This window comes from Fringilla coelebs (assembly GCF_963513975.1).
Source record: "Fringilla coelebs genome assembly, chromosome: 10".
Taxonomy (NCBI): Eukaryota; Metazoa; Chordata; class Aves; order Passeriformes; family Fringillidae; genus Fringilla; species Fringilla coelebs.
Window position 1 is genome coordinate 13,471,391 of NC_140036.1, and position 21,124 is coordinate 13,492,514.

The 21,124-nt window shown below is 41.9% G+C and overlaps 1 protein-coding gene across 4 annotated transcripts in view; it reads left to right on the forward strand.

The window, feature by feature from the left end:
• The first annotated feature begins 3,516 nt into the window (after window positions 1-3,516).
• Window positions 3,517-21,124, forward strand: part of ATP13A3 (ATPase 13A3) — a 54,032-nt gene continuing 36,424 nt past the window's right edge. For 3 of the 4 annotated variants that reach the window (XM_084212546.1, XM_084212549.1, XM_084212548.1), the window contains exons 1-2: window positions 3,517-3,631; window positions 4,811-4,864. In XM_084212546.1, the coding sequence (XP_084068672.1) occupies window positions 4,827-4,864 (38 nt within the window). In that variant the 5' untranslated portion in view covers window positions 3,517-3,631; window positions 4,811-4,826. Of the gene's footprint in view, window positions 3,632-3,655; window positions 3,685-4,810; window positions 4,865-21,124 lie in introns of those variants that run through there. The other variant, XM_084212547.1, reaches the window with a different exon arrangement.

The following is a 21,124-nucleotide window of genomic DNA, read 5'->3' on the forward strand; positions in this document are numbered from 1 at the left end:
ACATAAAATGTGATTAGTCAGTCTGAGACTCGCTAAATGCTGTACCCTTAATAAGCATTGTTCAGCTCATTTGTGCCTCACCTGGGAGAGAGTGCAGGGCTTGGTGGGGCAAAGCCAGACATGGAAAACAGCAAACGCCCTCGACACTGGGGAAAAGGTGATGGGAGGGAGCAATTGAGAAATGTCATGTGTAAGAATTGTTCTGGTCACAGAAAGTTGTAAAGGACTTGCAAGTTTTATTATTAAGTGGGACTTGCACCCAGTTAAGGTTTCAGGTGGAATATGTGTAACAATGCAATCAAAATTGTCATGGGCAGCCTGCTAAGAAAGGCTGCAGGGCTTACCACTCCTCCTGTCCTCAAGCCCCAGGCTGCTTACCTCCTCCCACTGAGCAAAGTCTGGAGGAATTGCACTGTCTGTGAATGGCCATAACATTTCCAGAAGCACTGACAATGCTGGATTGTGTTCTCTGGCTCATTTCCTCCTGCTAACCAATCCCTCTGGGTGAACAGAATGGAGAAAAATTGTCATTTTTCTTGTAATTTCTCTTGTAATTTACTTTATTTTTCTACCAGGTTAAACACCTGATGTTTTAAAAGCACTGACTGCTGTGATTTCTGCCTAGAAATAACTTGTGATGCCCTGTGAGCCCTCTCTTCCCTAGGGAAGCTGCAGCCAGGAATGCTGCAGGAGAGCTGAGGTTGCCAGGCGCTTCCAGCAGTACAAACCAGAGTGATGCCAAGAGAGCTGGAAAGCAGGGAGTGTGCCAACCACAAAATTAATCTCTGAGTTAATAAAAGCCTGCATGGTTTGAGGTTTGTGAAGCAATAAACGAGTTCAAATTTGCCAGTGACTGAAAAAGAAAAGCAATTAGGTGTTAAGGGAAACCTTCTAATGGGGATAAAGATATTACATTAGAATATACAATGGGTTGAAAAACGCGATGAGAAATTAATCTGTAATTGAAAATTACTGAAGGAATTTTGATGAAGAACATAGAAATGCATATATCAAAGCAAACCTTTTAACTCCTTTTACTAATAGTCAATGATAGAGTCAGAGCTTCTGTTTAATAGCACTAATAATTTCATAATATTTTTCCTCTGAGTCATATGATAGGCTCTTCTTACTAGTCAGTACTTCATTAAAAAAAAAAAATCTCCTTGGCTTCTCCTCATCATAGTAGTTTCTAGGTCTGTATGACCTAGAAAGCTATTTGTACTAATGTGTTTTACCTCTGTTTTTCCAACACTCAGGCAGAAGGGTACCCCTTCCAATCTCCCCACATTCCTATGACTCTGCTGGAGACACTGCTAGCAAGTTTGCAAGGCTAAAAGAGGTTATGAGAAAAAGTGAGCCTGAGGAAATACCTCAGTGTGATCCAAATGGAGCCTGGGGGAGTCCTTCATCAACGTGTTGTTAGGTGACTGCAATGTGCACAAATTCAGTGGCATCAAAGGAGGCTTTTCTGGTTTTAAAACAAAACATCTTGCTCAAAAGGGAAGAATAGGCAACAATAAAGACATACATAGATGGGAATTTTGCAAGCTGATAGCAATGGGTAGTTTAGCAGTTTGCAAAAGGGGTAACTAGCTAGGGAAATTCACTGAAAATATATTGGCCAGTACCATTGATCACTGTGCATTTCCTTGAGGCACAAATAAAATCTTAGCAGTGATTTAGGTTGGATGTTGGACAACAAAAATTGCGATTCAATGAAAAAATCCCAAAGTTACTCAGTAATGTTTCTGTTCGTTGTTTAAAAAATTGACAGATTAGTGTCACCATATTGGAGGTATTTCACATGGTCTTTCACATGTAAAGAGTAACAGGAGTGAATGAAAACCGCTGGTTTATACCCATCTTTAAAACTTTCATGAAAAAGTGTTTTAAGAATTGCCTGAGGAGATCTCCAAACTCTTAGTATTGATTTCTCAGTGAATACTCTACCACTGAATTTCCAGAGAACCAGGGGAAGTAGCTGCTGAGTCATTACACAAAACCCAGTACCTGGTGTGTCCCGGGTGAGCAGGGACAGAAGCGTGGCCAGGCTGACACCAGCCTTGGCAGGAGCGGTGAGGTGTGCAGTCAACAGAGAATCAAACTGTGACAGTACAGTCAGCACATGAACAGAAAATAGATGTTTTCAGGGTTCTTTCGAGTAGAGGAAGGCGTCCATCTGATTTGAGTCAGAGCAGCTCAGCGGTATGTGTGGGTGGCTGCCAGAAGGGGCAGTTTTCTCATTTTGTTTTCCTCTCATTCCCTTAAACAGTGGTCATGAGTGAATCAACTCACCGGGCCAACGAAAAACTGTCTTTTCTTTCTATCGCTGTCAGAATTTCCTGCTGGATTCCCGTGCTGGGCTGACTCACCCCAGAGCTGTGGGGTCACTGGAGCTGTCACAGGAAGCCCAGAGTGGTGCTGGGGTGATGTGATGCTCTGCCAGATGGATGTAACCCCTGTTCAGTCACTGCTGGGGTTGCATGCAATGAGATTAACAGTCAATGTCTCCCTTCATCTGCAATGGAGAAGAACTATTGGGAAAAAATAGGGTGTGAAAATAAATATAGATCCTATTGTGGCTTACAAATCATCTAAATAGTTTGCAGTGCTCTTCAAAATTGAGCAGTTGACAGAAGCAGGGATGGGTTATTAAAAGCAGGTGTAGATAGGATAATAGGAAAGATCCCTGATCACTTCTGTCAGGCTGAGAGGAAGAGCTGAGTGAGTGACCCACTGTGGGGCTGGGCTTGTGACCAGCACCTGAGCTGGGGTCTGCACTCACACCTTACAGGGATTTCCCTGAGCTGATCCCCACCTCTGTCACCTCTGCCTAACATACCCTGTGGTCACACTGGGTGGGATGTGCAGAGCTGCTCATCTGGTGCCTGTCAGTGTTCACCACTGCTGGATGGAGCCAAATCCCCAACAGCAGCTGTAGAGCTCTTGGCCTGGCGTTGTTCCCCATCCCGCTACAACGGAGAACTGGAGGTAACGCCGGAGGGTAACTGGCAGAGCTGGACCCGACTCCCTGGAGACGTTTGCTGTGTAGGTTTTAGGGGCAGCACCCAGCCCCCAGTGCCTGCAGGACACCCCACGGCCAGCACACGTGGCCTGGGGGACCCCAGCTCCCACCCTGAGGTGGGATCCTGCAGCCCAACACCCACTGCCATCCTTGTCCTGCCCCGCAGAGCCCTGCACAGCCATGTCCCTCACATCCATGTCCCCATATCCACATCCCCCTATATCGATGTCCCCCCATATCCATGTCCCCATATCCATGTCCCCCATCTATGTCCCCCACCCGTCTCCCCACGTGCTCCCCGGCCCTTGCCCCGCCCCTGCCCCGCCCCGCCCCACCCTCTGAAGCCCCGCCCCTCCGGCCCCGCCCCCGGGCGACACCCGCTCTTCCGGCGCCGAGCGGCGCTGGCGCGTGCCGCGCCGCCGTCACTTCCGCGCCCTCCCTGCCCCGCCCCGCTCAGCGCGGCCGGCGCGTGCAGCCGGTTGGCGGCCGATCCGCTCGCGCCTCGCGAGGCAGCCGCGCGCGGCGGGCGGGGTGGGGGGGGGAGCGCCGGTCCCGCGCCGGTCCCGCGCCCGCCCCGCCGGCGATGGGGCTGCGCTGAGGCCGCCGGTGAGTGGGGCCGCGGGGCCGCGGGCACGGCACGGCCCGGCCCGGCCCGGCAGGTGAGGGAGGGTCCGCGGGCCTCCGGTGGCGCCCGCAATCTCCGGCGCGCCGGGCGCGGCACGGCCGCCCGCAGCGCCCTTCAGCCGCGCCGGCCGCTCCTCCGCCCGCGGCAGCCCCCGCGGGGCGGCCCGGCGCGGGCGCGGGGGTTGTGGCGGGGCCGGTACCGTGGAGCGGGTCCCGGGGCTAGGGCGCGCGTGGCCGGGAGCGCGGGCGCCCGGCGTGTCGCGGCCGCCGGTGTCCGGACACGTGCGGCGCCGGCCCAGAGGCCAGGCCGCCCCCCCGCCTTGCCCGGGGGCCAGCCCGGGCTGTCGGGCCCCCCTCGGCAGCTCGGGCAGCACTCCCGTGCCGCTTCCTCCGTCCTCTCAGCCCGGGCCGCAGTTGTGCCGGCGGTCCCGGTTACCGAGGAGCGCGCGTTCCGCCGCCTGGGCACACGTCAGCGTGTTCTGCAGTGGCGGGGTCGGTGGGGAGTGCTGGTGATCGTGTACCAAAGAGAAACTTTCGCAGCCCGAGATGAGGACTCTTTTTCAGCACATGAGTCAGTGCATTCTGCTGCTGCTGCTGCTGACAAAGGTTACAGAGCCTTCTCCATCAGCCGAGCTATGGAGCCGGGGATCTCGCACTGCGAGCACCTCTGACAGCCACTGCGTCATCCCTAAGAGGAGGCCTGTTTATGCCTGTTCAGGGATAAACAGCTGCTAGGTGAATTAAACGCTGAGAATCTTAACAGAATTGACATTGAAGGTGAAGTTAAACTTGAGTATCTACAGTACTGGCTCTGAAAGCTTGCTGCTACCATCAGTGCTCTGGCTTGCCTGCTGGGATCAGTGTATCCCTGCAGGTGCTGTGGGTGGAAGAGACTTTTGGAGCCCTTCAGAAAGCTGAGATAGCATAGCCTCCAGCAGTGGGAGATGGTTAACTCAAGTGCTCTAACATGAGTGCTGATGTTGTCTGGCCACGCTGGCTGTTTCCTCCTCTGAGGTTGCTGAGTTAGAATTCGTTAATGTGTTTTCTTTGTGGTATGCACTCACTGCAATTGTATGGTGTTTTCTTAGCAGGGGCAATCAAGATTATGTTTCATTTAATCTATTCATTGCTCTGACTGGGTTTTTTTGTTTTTTGTTGTAGGTGACTCAGCTGTTGTATGTATGAGATTTGTCCACCCACTGGCTCTTCAGACAGGTTAGCAATATTTTTCAGCCATCAGTTCCATCATGTTTGAAAGAATTCCTACTTTTACCTTTTCTTAACGTTTTGTACCCTGTTACATCCTGTAGAATATTGATTTTCTTGTGAGAAACAGTTTTTTTGGCATTATTTAAATTTACTCTTTGGTGTAAGTGTGGTCCTCATAAACTTAATGTCCTTGTATCAGTGTTATGAATGACAGCAGTGTATCTTTATTACACGTATACTGAGGAAATGTTTGTCTTGGTATTTGGCATGACACTGATGGCCACATACTGCTGCTTTTGTTAGCTGCTTTTTCTTGTTCGCTAATTACAAGTACAGTTTCACAAGGTTTAAAGAAAATATGCTGTGTAAACTTTGAACTGTACAATTGACTTGGAAATTGGTTGGTACTGATCTAACCCTCCTGACTTCTATGAAGCATATCATTGACATGATTTAGTGAAACAAAAATGTCATCTCTTGTTGGTGTAGTCACCTGTGGGAAAGAACACTGGCTTCTGACTACATCAAGTGTTCGGTGTGAGCACCTAGGTCAGCTGTGAAAAACTGGTGTGCTCCAAGGTTATCAGTTTTTAAAGTGCTTCAGAAAATGAGCGAGAGAGATCTTTTTGTTTACTGGTTTTGGCCAAGGCTGACTGACTGTGACACAAGGAGGTGTAAGTAGTGAAAGTGGTCTGAGCAGTTCTGCAGACTCCAGCAGAGCTGCTGGACAGCAGCTGCTGCTTTCCCAAAAACCTCCCAGGAGCAGTGGGGCTGTTCCAAACTCTGCTTGGTGTCTTCCTGTAGTGCTCCTAGACTTTGAGCTTGTTTTGCTCTCACCACTTAATTTTTTTGTTAGTTATCTTGTAGTATCAGGCATCTGTTCCTGTATTTGTTTTTCGTTTCTTGCTAGTCTGTGGAGGACCCCATGGCATTGGTAGGCACTAATTCATCCCTAACCTGAAGAGAGGGGGGTGAAAGGTCCCAGCTGCCTGGTCAGGAAGCTTGCAGTGCCTCCAAGGGAGCGTGGGGGCTGCCTAGCAGGAAGAGAAATTGCATCATGATGTCTGAGTGATTGAGAAACTTTGTGATTCAGTTCTCTTCTGCTGCTTTGCCATGTGACAGGCATGGTGCATCAGACAAGCTATTTTGCTGTGTTCCTAATAAATTATTTAAAAAGAAGGAAATAAATTTCTGTGTTGACATAGAACCCTAAGATTATATTTTCTCATTTGCCTTGAGGAGGTACTATCCTACTGTTTTCTGTGGGGAGTATAAAACAACCAACAGGACATGGATTTTTGGTGGGATGAAGACAAATTCCATTTATTCTGTAGAAGTAAAATGCCTTTATGTTGTTAAAGCCAGGTTCAAGTGGAGTGTCCAGGTCATAGAGGAAATCAGTAGTAGAACTGAGAGCTGACATGGAAAGGTCAGGTTTTTATCAAGTATTTTGACCATTGCACCCTTGTTCCTTTTTCTGGAAACATTCAGAAAGCATTTGCTTTATTTCTGTGAACAACAGAAATCTGCAGCAGGGGATTACTTTGATTTAGCTTGTCCCAGGTCTGTTGCAGAAATTATTATTTCTGTTGTGATAAATGTCTCTATTGAGTGCTGTGCTGAGGCATCTTCAACTGCAGACCAGGGAGCATGGTTGTAACACCTTCCTTATTTACTGTCTGTGTGGTAGACAGACGATGGATGCCAACATCATAAAGTCACCCCAGGACAGAACCTGATGGCAGCTGGCATGGAGAGAGGGTGTGTCATTCCTTTATTGCCTTGTGAAACAAAGTCCTTTAGTTAAATCTTCTAAAACTCTTGAGTTTGGAAATTAGAAAAAAAGGGTTTCCTTAAATTTAATTTACTCAGTGCCCAAACCTTATCAATGTAATGTGAACATAAGTGTTCTGCCATTTGTGTACAGGCTCATCTCATGAATGTCTGCAAGAATTGCCTTGGAGAACAGAGTTTGTATTTTAGTGCAGGTTTTTTTGGACAGGGATTACTGATCTCCACAGCATGGCATCTACTATGGTCAGACCTGCTTTGGGTCTGGAGTCATGTTGTTGTGCAGATAAGTAGTTTTTGTGAGCTTTCAGTGGCGAAAAACCTCCCAACATTCTGATTGGTGCTTGGATATGGCTTTGATTAGCATGAGAAAGTTCATACAAGACAAATCCTAGTTCAAAAATCCTTATTTTACAAGAAAACATTGAAAAAAGTGTTTTAAATTACAGTAATGCTAAAATGTTTCCCTTTCACTGTTACACAATGAGCTAAAAATAGTTTTCATTCATAAAAAAGCTGCTTCCTTTGTTAAATAATCTGCATAGCAGAGAACAAAAGTTCATTTTATAGTAGACTGTAGCTGTATTGTAGCTCCAAGTCTGACACCTTTATTCCTGATTGAAATAAGATGGTAAACTTTAATTTTTGGTAGCTGAAAAGCGGGCTTAAATATAAAAGGATGGGTGATTCACAATTTCTGTTCAGGAGCTATGGATGTGGTCTGCACAAAGAGCTGAAGTTGTGTGTCTTGCAGCTCCTTTTCTAAAATGTATAATTTCTGCACCATCTTCATGGGGCGCTGTGCAGGGGTGGGGGTTGGGAAGGGGTCTCCCTGGCTGTGGAATCTTGCTGCTTGCTCTGAAGTGGTGCAGTGTCAATCACATTTATAATCCTGTCAAACTTAGCAGAATTAGCTGCATTTGCATTCTTTCTGTATTTTCATTTTTTCATTGTGTGTTTTTCATTTGAAAGAACTTAGCCCTTTTTTTAATGGTTCTGCTTTATTAGAATTGTGACCTTACATTGTCATCTTAAAGCAGCTCTTTGGATGTTGTAGTAGAACTGGTAGCAAGTCCATTACTTTTTAGTTGGATTGAGATTTTTTTATGTGGTATTTAAGTCTAAAAGATCATCCTTCAAAATCAAAATACACAACTCTTTTTTTGACCTTTAGCAAAGTTATATGGCAGTGCATGCAGTAACAAAAATGGCAGCTCCTTCAGATTTTATTCTAGCTAGAAGATGTCAGAATGAAGGGTGATAAATGGCAATGGCTGTGAAATTACAGCTGATTCTTTTAAAGGATAGGAGAACAGTGTAATGAGAAGGCTTTTGAGAAACAGTAAGAGCAGCTTAACTGGCTTGGGATGCAAGAAGAAAATACATGTAAAGTGTGCAATTGACAGATATCACAAAGGCTACAGTGCAAATGTAAGAGAGCAAGAGACATAAAAGTCTGAAGCTACCTGTAAAAGTATCTTGGTACTAGTAGGAAGATTGGGAAATGCTCACTTTATTTGGTGGGGAGAGCACATGTCTGCAGGAGGTGCAGAACATCTGAAGGGCTTAGTGCCTATTTTGCTTGTCTTTCACATAGTGTCATGCAGGTGCTTAATCTTATGGATATTTTTGACAAGGTAATACTTTACACTACAGCATACTTCGACTAGGTGTTTCTGTGTCAACTGGCCCTGATGAGTTGCACTGTACAATTCTTAGAACTGCTCAAAAATATTATCTAGAACTACTCAGAAGTACTAGCAGGCTGGCAAAGGATGAGTCTTCAAAGGAGAAGAGCCGAGGAAGATGAGTTACAATCTGACAGTTCAGTTTGTCCCAGTTTTTTCCATCAGCTGAGATTAATAAGCAAACATTCTATTTTCAAGTACTTGGAAGATACAGCAGCATGAACTGATTTGTGGGAAAAGTAATTGTGTCTGAAGTCTTGATACCTTTTTACTGCAGAGCAGGAGGTTCAGTCGCTATAGCAGAAGCAGTGGAGGTTTAGTCTCCTGAATTGATTGATTTAAAAAGGTTTTCCTCTTTTTAATGGCCTCATAAGTAAATGGAGGCATGATCTGGGGGTAGATGATCCTATCTGGAGAACTGTAATTAACAATTCTGTGTTAAAATGAGAAGTTATGTTGAAGGATTCTGTCCTGGGTCCTGGCCTTTAATGAAAATATTAGTCAGCTGGCTGATTAAATGTGCTTATTAAATTCTCAGGGACTGTGTTGGAGGACATGATGAGAGTTCAAAATAACCTGAAAAAATCACACAACATTCAATAGGAACAAATGCAGGTACTGCACTTAGGCAGGAATTGCCAGCTGTTGAAATGCAGGGTGAAGAATAACTGGTTAGCTACTAGAAAAAGGACCTGGGGGTGTGCTGGATCACAAGTTGAACATGAGTCAGTGTCATGCTGTTTTGCAGAAAAGGCAAATATCTTACTGGGATGTTTAAACAGGAGTATTGTCTGAGAGACGTAAAGTTTGAATCCATTTGCTTTATTTGCTATTGATGTACAGTCTGTGCAGACAGCATCTGTTTTGGGTGCCAAGATTCAAGAAGAATTTGGACCACTTGGAAGGAGTTCAGAGTAGAGAAATGAGAGTAATCAGAGTTCGAGGAAACAACTTCATAAATGTGGAAGAAAATCCAAGTTATTTTGGCAAGAGATGAGGAGTTTAGGGGGAATGTAAGAGATTTCAAGTATTTAAAAGATTTGTAGGAAGGAAATGCTATTTTCAGTGGCCATGATGGGCAGGTTGAAGTGGGATTAACTTTCATTACAGAAAACACCAATTACGTTTTCAGCATTTCTCACAGTTAACGTATCTTTACTTGTGGTCATGAGGAGCAAGTTTGTGTGTTTAGAAGGAATGGTATATGGTTTAGGTTGGAGAATAGACTAAACTCACAATAATGTCCCTTTCATTTAATTTCGTAAGATTCTAGTTTTAATTGATGTTAAGTTTGAGCCAGTGAGGGAGAAATAGACAGGATTCTTTTTTGTCAATCTCTTGGTCATATCATGTGGGTGTAGATCTTGTACAGGTTCAAATGGTTAGAGTTGTGGTGCTTGTATTGGTTTGGAAACATGGGGTGTTTGGGATTGCTTTCTTCCCTTGGATGCTGCCTCCTGCAAATGGAGTGGGTTTTCTTGTGCTGTCAGGATGTTCTAAACCTCCATGGTGGAGGTACTGCATGTTAGCAAAGTCTGTGTGAGTTAAACCTAGCAGAGCACTGATGAATTTCCATTCGTTTTAGTAGTTTTGGTAGCTTTCAGATTACTGCTTTTTCTTCAGGTGATAATCTTATAATGTTTTTCATCCATAGTTACAAAGGTTCACCTTTGGTTTTGAGGATCTCTTTGCATTTTCCATACTGTGGTAAATTCACCACTGCAGGGATCCTCACTAAGTGAGGATGGACCCATTGCAAAGTGGAAGGTCCAACTGTGAGTATAGCCATGCTGTTTTATATATCATTGTTTTTATGCACTGTTATCATTGCTTTTGATTGTCTGCAGTAGACTGCGTGGCAAAACAAAGGATCCAGCTAATCCTTCTATTTCAGCAATTGATTTGTAATGTAACTTCAATGTATGAAAACACTTCAATTAATCCTGTGCATTTTGCTGCCATATCATGTCTCCAAATCATTGAAGAAAAGTACAGTTACCCTTGTGAACTCTGTAGTTAAGGTCTGCTATGGTGTTTCACAACAATGAAAAGAGCTTACTTTCTGGAGGCTGCATTTAGTGCAGCAGCAGATAGCAGTAGCTGAAAGGTCAATGACAGGGATAATGGTTTGCCTCTGGTGGGGAGATTGTACAGTTGAGTAGCATTACCTGCCTGACTTTACCTTTACCCTGTAATAATATTTATTGGACTGTTTAACTTCTGGGTACAGGTTAATTTCCTGAAAAGTCCTATTACAGTTGGCTAGAGATTTTTTTTTCTCTGAGCAGAGGGATAATTTTTCTTACCTCTGTTTCTCAAACAGGGGATCTATTTTTATCATACAGGAAGGTTCTTAACATATCTGCTGTTGTCACTAAATTGTGAAAGCTGGATCCAACGTCCAGCAAATTCAAAGAGTTGTTCCACTGGCTTGAGTGGTCTTTGGCTGAGGATGCTGCTGTCTGAAAGTGGTGCCTCTGTCACTAGAGCAGTACTCCAGATCTGACAAGCCAGCAAAAAGTTCTTTTCAGACCAACTGGTAATTCAAACGGAAACATAAAAGGGCTGTCAAATGTGCAGTCTTGCAGAGTGCATTCTTTAGATTAACCCTATCTTCAGTTCATCCATTTAGTGAGGACCACAAAACCTTATGTAGTGCTTTGAGAGAGGCTCTTGACGTTATTTTCCTGCATCATACCCATGCTTTATTGCTAGAGGCAGCCTACTGAGCCTTAATACTGGCAATATTGAAGACTTGTGTTGGGGGTAATGGTTTTGAGTCCAATTCAGACAGCCAGACTTTAAATGCCAGCAGTGTATGGATGAAACACAGCTTCTACTGTGTTGCAGTTTTACTGTTGTGATGGCCTTCAACTGCTTGGGTGAGATCAACCTGTAGTGAAGGGCATGTGTCTGGAGCAGAGGCAGATGTAATGTGTCTGAGTGAACTGGAGCACTTGGAAAACCATTGTTGTGCAGTCTAAGTTGGTTGAAAGTCTACTTGTGCTCCTAGCTTCTTAATTTTCCTTAGTTTATTTACAAATTTTAATTTTTGTTAGCAATATAATTGGCATTTTTTTATGAACTTGTCTTCTCCAGCAGAAATAATTTTAGTAATGAACAGGCAAAAATAAGAACACGCAAATTTCACCGCACAAATTGCGTGCCTTTTGTAGGGTGAGAGCACATTGGAAAGTAACTTATGGTCTTGTCAGCCTGACAGAGTCCATACTCAGTAGTGTGCAGATGGAGTTGTCCTCATAGCACTCTTCATTCTGCCAGCAAAATCCCTTCCCCAGAATGATACAGGTTTTTTAAGTAGGGAGACTGTTGGCATGATTGCATTCTGAGTGTGTATTATGGAAGACTTTTATGCCTTAAGCTGGTACTGGTATGCTGGTAGCATTTGTAACCCCAGTTCTTATCCTGTGCTCATTTCAGTAGTGACTGTCTGGTGTGTAAGTAGTGGCTGTCTCTGCTTGAAGTGCTGTTCCACATAAGTCCATTGCTGGAACAGGTCATAGAAGTCCTTGGCTCTCTGGTTTCAGAGCAGAGTATTTTGAATTAGTGCAGTCTGCACCTTGCATTTGGAACAAAGGTATAGTCTCAGTTTCCTGCTTGCTGTCATCCTCTGCTGGCATAAATGTCCGTGAAGAAATAGTATCTCAAATGCCAGAATTGTGTGTGTAGCTGAAGTCGGATAACACTTGTATGTACCATTGATGGGTGTGGTGGCAGAACTCATGCAGCCTCATAGTCAAGTCAGTGTTGCTGGTTGATGAGGTACTCTCAATGGAAGAATGTATTGGGCTGAGAATATTTTGGTGTGTACTCTCAGAAAATACTTTTTGCTGGCCTAGCTTAATGGAAGTAGTTCACCTTTTGTAAAGCTCATTTATTTTGGAGGCTAATTTTTGGTAGTGCAGACATTGTGCTATATGCAGACAGTTTGCTAAGTTTGATGGGCAGTATTTTATGGTGAATCATCTGTGTGGTGTTTTGCTCTATCCTCCCATCTTACCTTTGCTGGATTCCTGAAGAGTGTGTTTTATATCTGTGTGTCCCTCTATCAGAGAACATCCTCATTATTTGGTTACTAATTTTGATTTTGGCTAGGTTAGCGTTTTTCCATTTTGAAAATGTGGTGCTATATACAGCTATGAAAAAGAGCTTGGTACCTATAACATCAGCCTAAAAGACAGTAAAAACATAGTAACTGGTGATTGATTCCTTTCCTGATGTCCCATAGAAAGGAGGTATGTTCAGAGCTTCAGTCTTTTTCAAAGATTTTTGGTTATTTTGCTTATATTCAGATAAAGTAGTTTGGCAGTTTACTTTTCTGAATGCTGTAGGCAAGGAGAAACCAGAGTGCATGTTCATAAAGCTAATAGATTGAGGGTCAAAATAAGGGCAAAATGAATCCTCTGTGAATTCAGGAATTCTTTGCAGGATGATGGCAAGCTTAAAATGTGCCACAAAATAATTTTTAAAACCCCAGGAAAAATCCACTTAGTAATAAATAAGATGATAGGGTATTTGGCTTATGAAACTCTTGAACTGCAAGTCCCTGGGACTCTCTCTGTGCTGTCTCCTTGACTGCAGGGGAAATGCACATTTGATCTGACCTTTCTGGCCCATTGTTTTGTTGCTCTATTAGCCTTTCTGTTCTTCCATGCCACTGATACAAAGAGTATGGAGTTAAAGTCACTTGGGCATTTAGTATAAGTGAAATTTTGGCAGTCCTCAGCAGTACTTTAGTAAGCTGACCCCAGTTTTTCCCTAACATTTATGAAAAAGCAAGGCTGAAGTGGGAAAGCTGGGTCGAGCATCTGGACTAGAGCTCTCTGGGAAGAGGCTACTTCTGAATATTTGGCTAGACAGTGGTGATATTTCAGTTAGTGAGGTCAATGCTTGAGGAAAAAGTACTCCTTGGTACACTTCACATACTCGAAACATTTCGGTCTTACTTTTAAGGAAACTTTCCTCCTCAGGGCAGAGAAGATGGATACAGTTACACTTCTTAATACTGTTATAAAATTTTTTATAGCTAGGAAAGAAAGAAAAGTTCTAAAAAAGGTGTTTCCATCAGAGATAAAAATGTTGCTCTAGACAAGATATGTTATGGCAGAATTTCTCCTTTAAGGTAAGTGTGCAGGATAAAAGTTAACTATAAATGGACTGATAAGCAAAAGCTATTACTTATGGGAGAAGCAAGATTCAAGACATTTACTGATGATCATTAGGACTGAGAAGATTGCAGCAGTTGAAGGGATATCCCTTGTCAGATTTTTGCAGTCTGTTTCCATTATACAGGAGATGTCTCCCACGGCTGATGCTGTGGAGGTCATTCCCAAGGGCACAGAAGCACTGAATAGTGTCATTTAAACAGAGCTATTTAAGGCAATGATGAAATGTATTGTAGTAGGATGTGGGGAGTTAATTTAATTTCATGGATTGTCGAAGCCCTTCTCTGAAATACAACTGTTTACTAAATCTCTGAAGCTCTTCTGGGTTTGTAGGACTGTTCTGAATGACTGGGACATAGTAGCTAGGTGGATGTGGGCCAGGGTTTACATTACAGGCATGGAGGCATGGAGTTAAATGTTACAGTCCTGTATGTCTGTTCTCTTCTTGTCTTTGTCAACCTTCTTTTCATGGAAACAGAGACTGCAACTTTTCCCCCTTGATTTCTTTGTCTTGCCTCATATGGTAGTTCTGAGCGTAAATTAATCAATTTCAGGAGTTAAACTGTCAGGTTCTATAAATTTATGTGCATAAAAAATTGTCCTGTACAGCAGTTCAATCTTGGAATGAAACTTGTTTGCAGATTTTTGTGTTAATTATTTCAGTTACTTTAATTTGAGATCAAAACAAATTGTCATATGTGATGTCTTAAATTGAATCTATACAGTCTTTTAACATTAATATTTAGTGTTGTTATATGATAGAGTTTTAACAGTTTCTGTCATGCACAGTATTTCTGTTGATGGACAAGTTTGCACACAAGAGCTTTTTCCTTGAAGTGTTTCTGATCTAAGTTTAGTGAATGTACCACATACTTCAAACTTTGTGTCAATTTATTATGACTATTTTAAAAAATTGTGCTTTCAGTAAACAGTAGAACCCCCTGGTTTAATGTATAGATTTTCTTACAGAATACATTTTTAAAAATTAGTACAATTTGGTGTATAATTAGTACAGTCTGTTATTCAGGAATATACTCTTGTTTTGTGTACTTCTAGTAGTTACATAGTTAAACTTTAGAATATCTGAGTTTTGCATTTTGACTTCAGGAAACTGAAGAAATACTGCTGCTTTGTCTGAGAATGCTTTGCTGAAAGCAGTGAAAGGTATTAAGTCATAATTAGGATGGGAAAGGAAGATGTGAAAGCCAATTGCTTGCTTACAATGAGTGTGACTGCTGTAGTCATAGCTGTATGCCACAATATGTGCTTCTGAGAAAAAAAAGGTAAATGTCTAAACTTCAGAGGAACGTTCATCTCTTGTGATTAGTCTAGTTGTGCTTGATGATCTCCTTGCAGACAAAGAGAAATTTGATTCAAATGTTCTTATGTTAACCTCAAAAATATTTTCCAAGAATTTAAAAGGAAGAGGAAAAAAAGTCATTGCCTCCTTTTATTGAGCATCCATACTACAAAAGCAAATATATCCCAGGAAGCAGATACTCTACATTGCACAATAAGGCGGCAGCCACACAGGAAAGGCTGGGCTCTTGGCACAGCCCCTAAGGGGAAATGCTTCCTTGAAAGGACCCATTGTTGCTGGGTCTGGGTCTTCAGACTCCCAGTTCTCCACTAGAATGGCTGGGGACTCTTGGTGCTGGGATGGGGCATCTTTGCCATCCCCATTAGCTACCCAAAATAGTCTTGGTTATTTAATCACATAGAAGGGCTGAGTAAAGTTCACACCTCATGTGAGAAAATGTTTCTTTGGAAGCAGCCTCAGTGCTCAGCTTGAGAGCTCATGCTGGGTGTAATGGCGCCATGCCTTACCCAAGATATTTGGAACAGTTTAACTTTCTCTTCCAAGAACAAACAAAACAGTCTGTGAATTCTAACCCAAATGTCTGATATACTCTTCCAAGAGACAGAAGAGCTAATAAGCATCCAAAATAAATGGATGCTTTGTTGGATTCCCTGACTGTGGGACAGGTCTTCTTTCTCTCATGTCAGTTAGATAAGAGATCCAGAAATCTGAAAAGAAATGGGTAAAGACTGTTTGTGTGAGCCTGAGAGCGGGAACAAGCTTTGGGTGATTGTGAATTTTGGTGCTTGGTTTCCAGTTGAAAATTTTCATTAATGTGAATAGCTGCTGCTTGAAGTAAGATAAATGAGATGGTGGGAAGGTTAGGTGGTAAAATGCTTGACTAATTGTCCTTGAGATGACCAACAGCTTTCCTAAATTCTCTTCCAACATATCTTCAACTTCTTCATTGCTGCCATATTAATAACAAATTTCTAAGTGGTCTGAAAATAATGATCTGAAGACTGGTTAGAAAGTAAGTTTTGAGTGTAGTATTGGCTATAGTACTTCGTTATCATGATGAATTGACATACTGAGTTTATTGTTAGATGTAGAATTATCTTTCCTTAATGTAGCCTGTACTCTACTATAAACATTGCAATTGCTCTTACAGCCTGCAAAAAGTATACTTTACAAAGAATACACTCTACAAATGTAAATACAATTTTGGTTTGGGGATTGTTGGATACAATGGTCTTCCTTAAGCCTAAACACAGAAACAAAAGCTTGTATTATAACAGAAAGCCTAAGATGGGAAGTGATAAAATAGGTATTGAGTGGAGGGCTTTGTTAAAATTTAGCTCGTGTACTTGTAAAATTTCCATGTATTCATTAAACTATTATGTCATTCTTATTGTTAGAGCTTGGTTAGTTGACTAAAGTGTTAAGCTTTGTTTGTAATACAAATTATAACCTTAACTCCTTTCAAAATGCAGTTGAAGGATTTTTGATCTTCCACAGTTATTTTAGTTTGTATGTCTTACCCGAGCATCTGTTGTACATTATGTGGATAAGTTAGTATTTAAGGGTTCAGCTGCAAAGTTCTGGAGAACTGTAAATGCATCAGCTCCCATTTCTGTAAGGTGCATTTCTTCTGTGAGGCTGCCTCTCAAGTAGAGCATCTCTTGTGTTTGTAAACCTCATGCTTGTAAAAATAGAGATATGTTCAAATAATACTGAAAGCTTTACACAAGTGCGTTACATGTGTAAGCTCATGGTAATGCATATTGAACCAAAAGTCATAACCTTTTGGTTTTTAAAGTCACAAAAATGTGATAGCCCCAGGCCTTTGAGTGACACGGGTTTTATGTTTTAGGGACAGGCAAAGAGGCTCTCTCATGTGGGGTCAGGCTTACCAGGTGGTGTGAGACGTCTCTGGCATTGTGCTGCTGCTCAGACATGGATCTTTCCAAGTCCAGGGTGTAGTAAAATCCATCTGACACACACCATGGCTCTGGTCCTGGCGACCTGCGACAGTGAGGCAGAATCAGAGAAGCAAAAATGTAGAGTGCAGGCATACCTGTGTACAGAAGCTCCTTGGAGACTGAGAATCCAAAAAGAACAACTCAGAAACTCTTTCCTTAAAGGGCATACAGACACTACTGATGAATCCTGATTACAGACTGTTTGGTGATAAGAGGTCATCAGGTGCATTTTAGCAGGACTTTCTTATAGCTGTTTGAATAGATTTCAAGATTTTTAATTGCAAATGTATTAAAGTGGTCCTTCTTTCATTCTCAGTGGCTGCAGATTCTGCCTGTCTTGTTTCAAAAGCTGCCAGTAGAGAAATTTTAGGAAAGAATACATTATTTTTATAGATACTAAAGTAGGATATCTTATGTAAAAGAGAAGGACTGGAAAGTAAATACAAGGACGTATGTCCAAGACACTGTGGGCAGAAATGTTGATTCCATCCCTTGCAAGCTGGAAATGTGTCCAAATCTGCTTTTTTGGGGATTGATTTTTAGCATGTGCAGCATATTATGAAATTTGTTTTGAGAAGAACGTGCTTGCAAGCATTTTATAATATTTTTTCTTAGCCTTGTGTCAAGGAAAATATTGCCTTGTGTCAAGGAAAATGAACTGCCATCCCTTTCTCATAATAATCAACTGTCGCCCAGGCTGAGTTTTCATCTTTCCTAAGAAGTTGGATGTATTTTCAGGTGGAATATTTTTGTAGAGGATGTATTCATTCCTCTTCCTGGCCCGTTACAGCTCTTCCAGTTTAAGTCTTTCTTCAGTTTTAATTTCATTGCTGCCAGTAGGGTAGAGATTGAGCATTAGCTGATGTTTTGTGTCTGTGTAGCAATACTTCTACCTCCATTTTGGGCCCATTGCATGAATCCCAAAAACTTTCACTATAATGTTTGGAAAAAATGGACAGTTTGGTAAATCATCTCAGTGTGTGTGAATCTCATGTTGCCGTAAAAGAGTAAGCCCTCATGGTAAACATTGCCTTTGTAAGGTCTATTCCCTTGTAGGGTTGATTTCTTCTTGGGGTAAATTGTTGAAAGTATGGCTCTAAAGTGTAGAAATTCTGAATTTCTGAGTGACTAAATAATGTTTGGCTTTCAAGTTGCAAAAAAACCCCTTTTTTTTTCCGTGTGTTTTGGCAGCTAGTTGGGATACAGCTGAAGATGATGACTCTCAAGGTGTTTTTTATTCAGAAATATGAAAGGCTTTTCATGACATTGAGCTATTTAGAAACTTAATTTTTAATAACAGAGGTGTAAGGTGGCTCTTAGTGGAGGATGTACTTGTTGTAAATAAGTTCTGTAAGAGGAGTTTTAGTCCTTTAGTGGCCTGTTTGGACCCAGGAGAGCCCAGTGAGTCACTAGGACAGTAGCTCAGATGTCAGGAATAGGAATTGTGTTCAATTGTTTTCTAGACAGGTCAGTCAGGTTTTTTTTGTTATTAATTTTCTTCCTGTATTAGTTTACTTTGTTTGATTTATTTATTGAGAGTAATTACTTAGGGTGTTGAGGAAGATTTACTTGTATTAATCTTTGCTCAGAGGTGAATTTGAAGTTTGGCCTGTCTTATATCTCTCTTGCTTTTTCTTTCTGCCTTGCTACGTCTCTTGGTTTGCCTTTTGTGTTCTTACCAAAGCAGAGCTGGTTGAGCCTTGCCTTGTACAGAAAGGTACTTTGTGTCTGTGATGTTCAGGTAATGACAAAGTTCACTTTCTTAGCTTTACAGCACTCAGTCTCTAAAGGTCGTCTGATCTGGTGTGTGTGATTGCTTCATTATGCTGTGTGATAAACTGCAAAATGCTGAGAGTGAGAAATGCGTGCATTTCTGACCTGCTGCCTTTAGCTCCTCCAAATGAATGTTGTTGTCTTCACTCACAAGCGCTGTAAATACAAGGAAGGGTTTGGTCAGAAGCATAGATGCTTTTAGCTGGGCAGATAGTATCAGGGCTTGTGCACAGCCCTGCGAGTGTCTGCAGGCTCCTGGGGAGGCATTTGTTGTTTGAATAGAAGGAGCTGGACCGGGCGGCTGATGCCTGGAAGCGCAGCCTCCGCGCCAGCCCGGCCACAGTCTTGCAATTGTTCGGCCACTCTGGAGGGAAGAGGAAAAAAAAAAGCATTCCAAGCAGTGCCAAATTTTCTTTGATATGTTAATCTTTTGATAACAGTTTGAAAAGCCCTTGGAGACTTTTTTTAGATTTTAGACAAAATAGTTCATTTGTCAGGACTTCCCTTGTAGATAGGGTCTCCGTTATTAAGAACTGCCTCGCTAACTCATGGTAACAAAAGCAAGTGCAGAGGACAGCTGCTGGACTGCTCGTTGGTAAGAGAAACTATTAGTTATCACAGGACTTTTTACAAAAATCTGAAAAGAATAAAGTAGGGAGTGTTTAAGATACAAATGTGTAAATTTACTTGCATATTTTAACTGGACAGATGATGAGAGCACAAGCAAAATTAATAACTCAGAAATTTATATGTGTGTCCATACATGGATTTTATTAAAGACTTCAGCTTTAAAAATATTTTTTAATCTGAGAAATCTGGGGTTTAAATTGTCCCGTGGTTGCAGGAGATATCAAAAGTTTCTTCTTTTGGAGCTGTAATTTGTCCAGACTTTAAAAATTTTCTCTTGAAGCTATGAAACTGCCACTTAGATTGAAAAACTGGAAGAATAAACAGATGGCAACAACGTGTGTATTATCTAGTTTTTAAGGGTTGAGGAATTGGGACAAATGTTGAAGGCAACAGGGGGAAGATTGTCTTTGCTTCCTACCCCAAAAATCAAACTCTAAGGGTAAAATTTGCACTGAAGTAGTTTACTAATTATGCTGTTAGAAAACTGACTTGAGATAAGCGCATAGTCCTTTGAAAGTGTGGCTTGCACAAATCTTCAGGTGTATTGATGGAGGCTTGCTCTGGTACTTTTAGAACAATTTCCTTAATAAATACTCCATAACTTCACTTGCACCTCTTACACTGTTGCTACAAATGTTTGTTACTTTCAAATATATTGGTGCAATTGCTTGGTATCCTGGTTTAGTCAGGATAGATGAACAAATATGGAGTGGTGTAGTAATTGAGAAAAAGTGCAGCATTTTCTTCATTGTGAGGGATGCATATAGTTTTAAGCTCTGTCCATTACTGTAATTTCTTTAATGATCCAATTTGTGATTTGTTTTAGCTCCAAAATAAGTATCTTATTTGGACTTAAGTATCAGCTTAGGTCTGAGGCTGCAGGTGCTGCTGTCCTGCTCACAGCTGCACACTCTTCAGGACAGTAACAAATTGGAAATGCTGTTCAACTTAATTTTTATATACTGTGTTTTGCAGAGTTGCAGATTTACTGTTTAAGCTTGTGACTCAAATGTATGCTCTTAGAAGTACTTAGCGTTCAGACACTGTTCAGCTGATCTCTAGGCCATTTGTTAAATTTATACCTACATTGTTACAAAATGTTGCAAGAGATTTCATTCTCTTAATCTCAGTGGCAAGCCGCCTTTTCTTTTACAGACATTTTTGATATTTCCTATTACTCTGACTCTAGAATATGCTTAGCTATATGATAGCAATGCAATAAGTAAAAATTATGAGTGGAGTGATAGTAACTTTCAGCATTTCCATTGGTTATAAGTCTTCTTTCTTGAAAAGGTTGCTATTTTTAATTTGTTAAAAGGGGCAGAGGATTTCTCTGGCTATTCACTCCTAGGCCAGAGAGAGGCTGAGTGGCAGCCTGTAATGTGCATCAGAGGCACATTATATTTGGATATTCCCATGTTCATATTGCTTATTGCAAGTGGATTTCCACTTCACTTTGAGTACTAGTAAAATGTCATACTCTCTTGGTCTGGAAAGACCAAGGTTTATATTTAAATCTTTAATTAAAGGTGTAAAGTAGTGACATGTTTAATTCCCTGTCATATTATAGAAGGAAGGAATAAAACTCAAATCAGATGGCTAAAGTCTCTTCTGAATTGGTAAGGTTTTTCAGTCTGACCCAGCAGCCTGAAGTCACCCAAAGAGGCAGCACCATGTGGTGGTGTTCAGTCCCAGCTTTCAGCAGGGCAGTGGGACACAAACCAAAGAACTTACCCTTTTGAACTCGTGGTGACATGCTTGGGCTGATGGTGTGCCGGAGGAGATATGATGGGAGGGAGAGTGCACTTCTTTCTTGTGGAATAGGAATAATTTTCATGGCCCATCAATGAAGAAAATAGTTCTATAATGCTTTTTAAGTTTAGAGATTTGAATTGGACTTTAATATGGAAAATTAC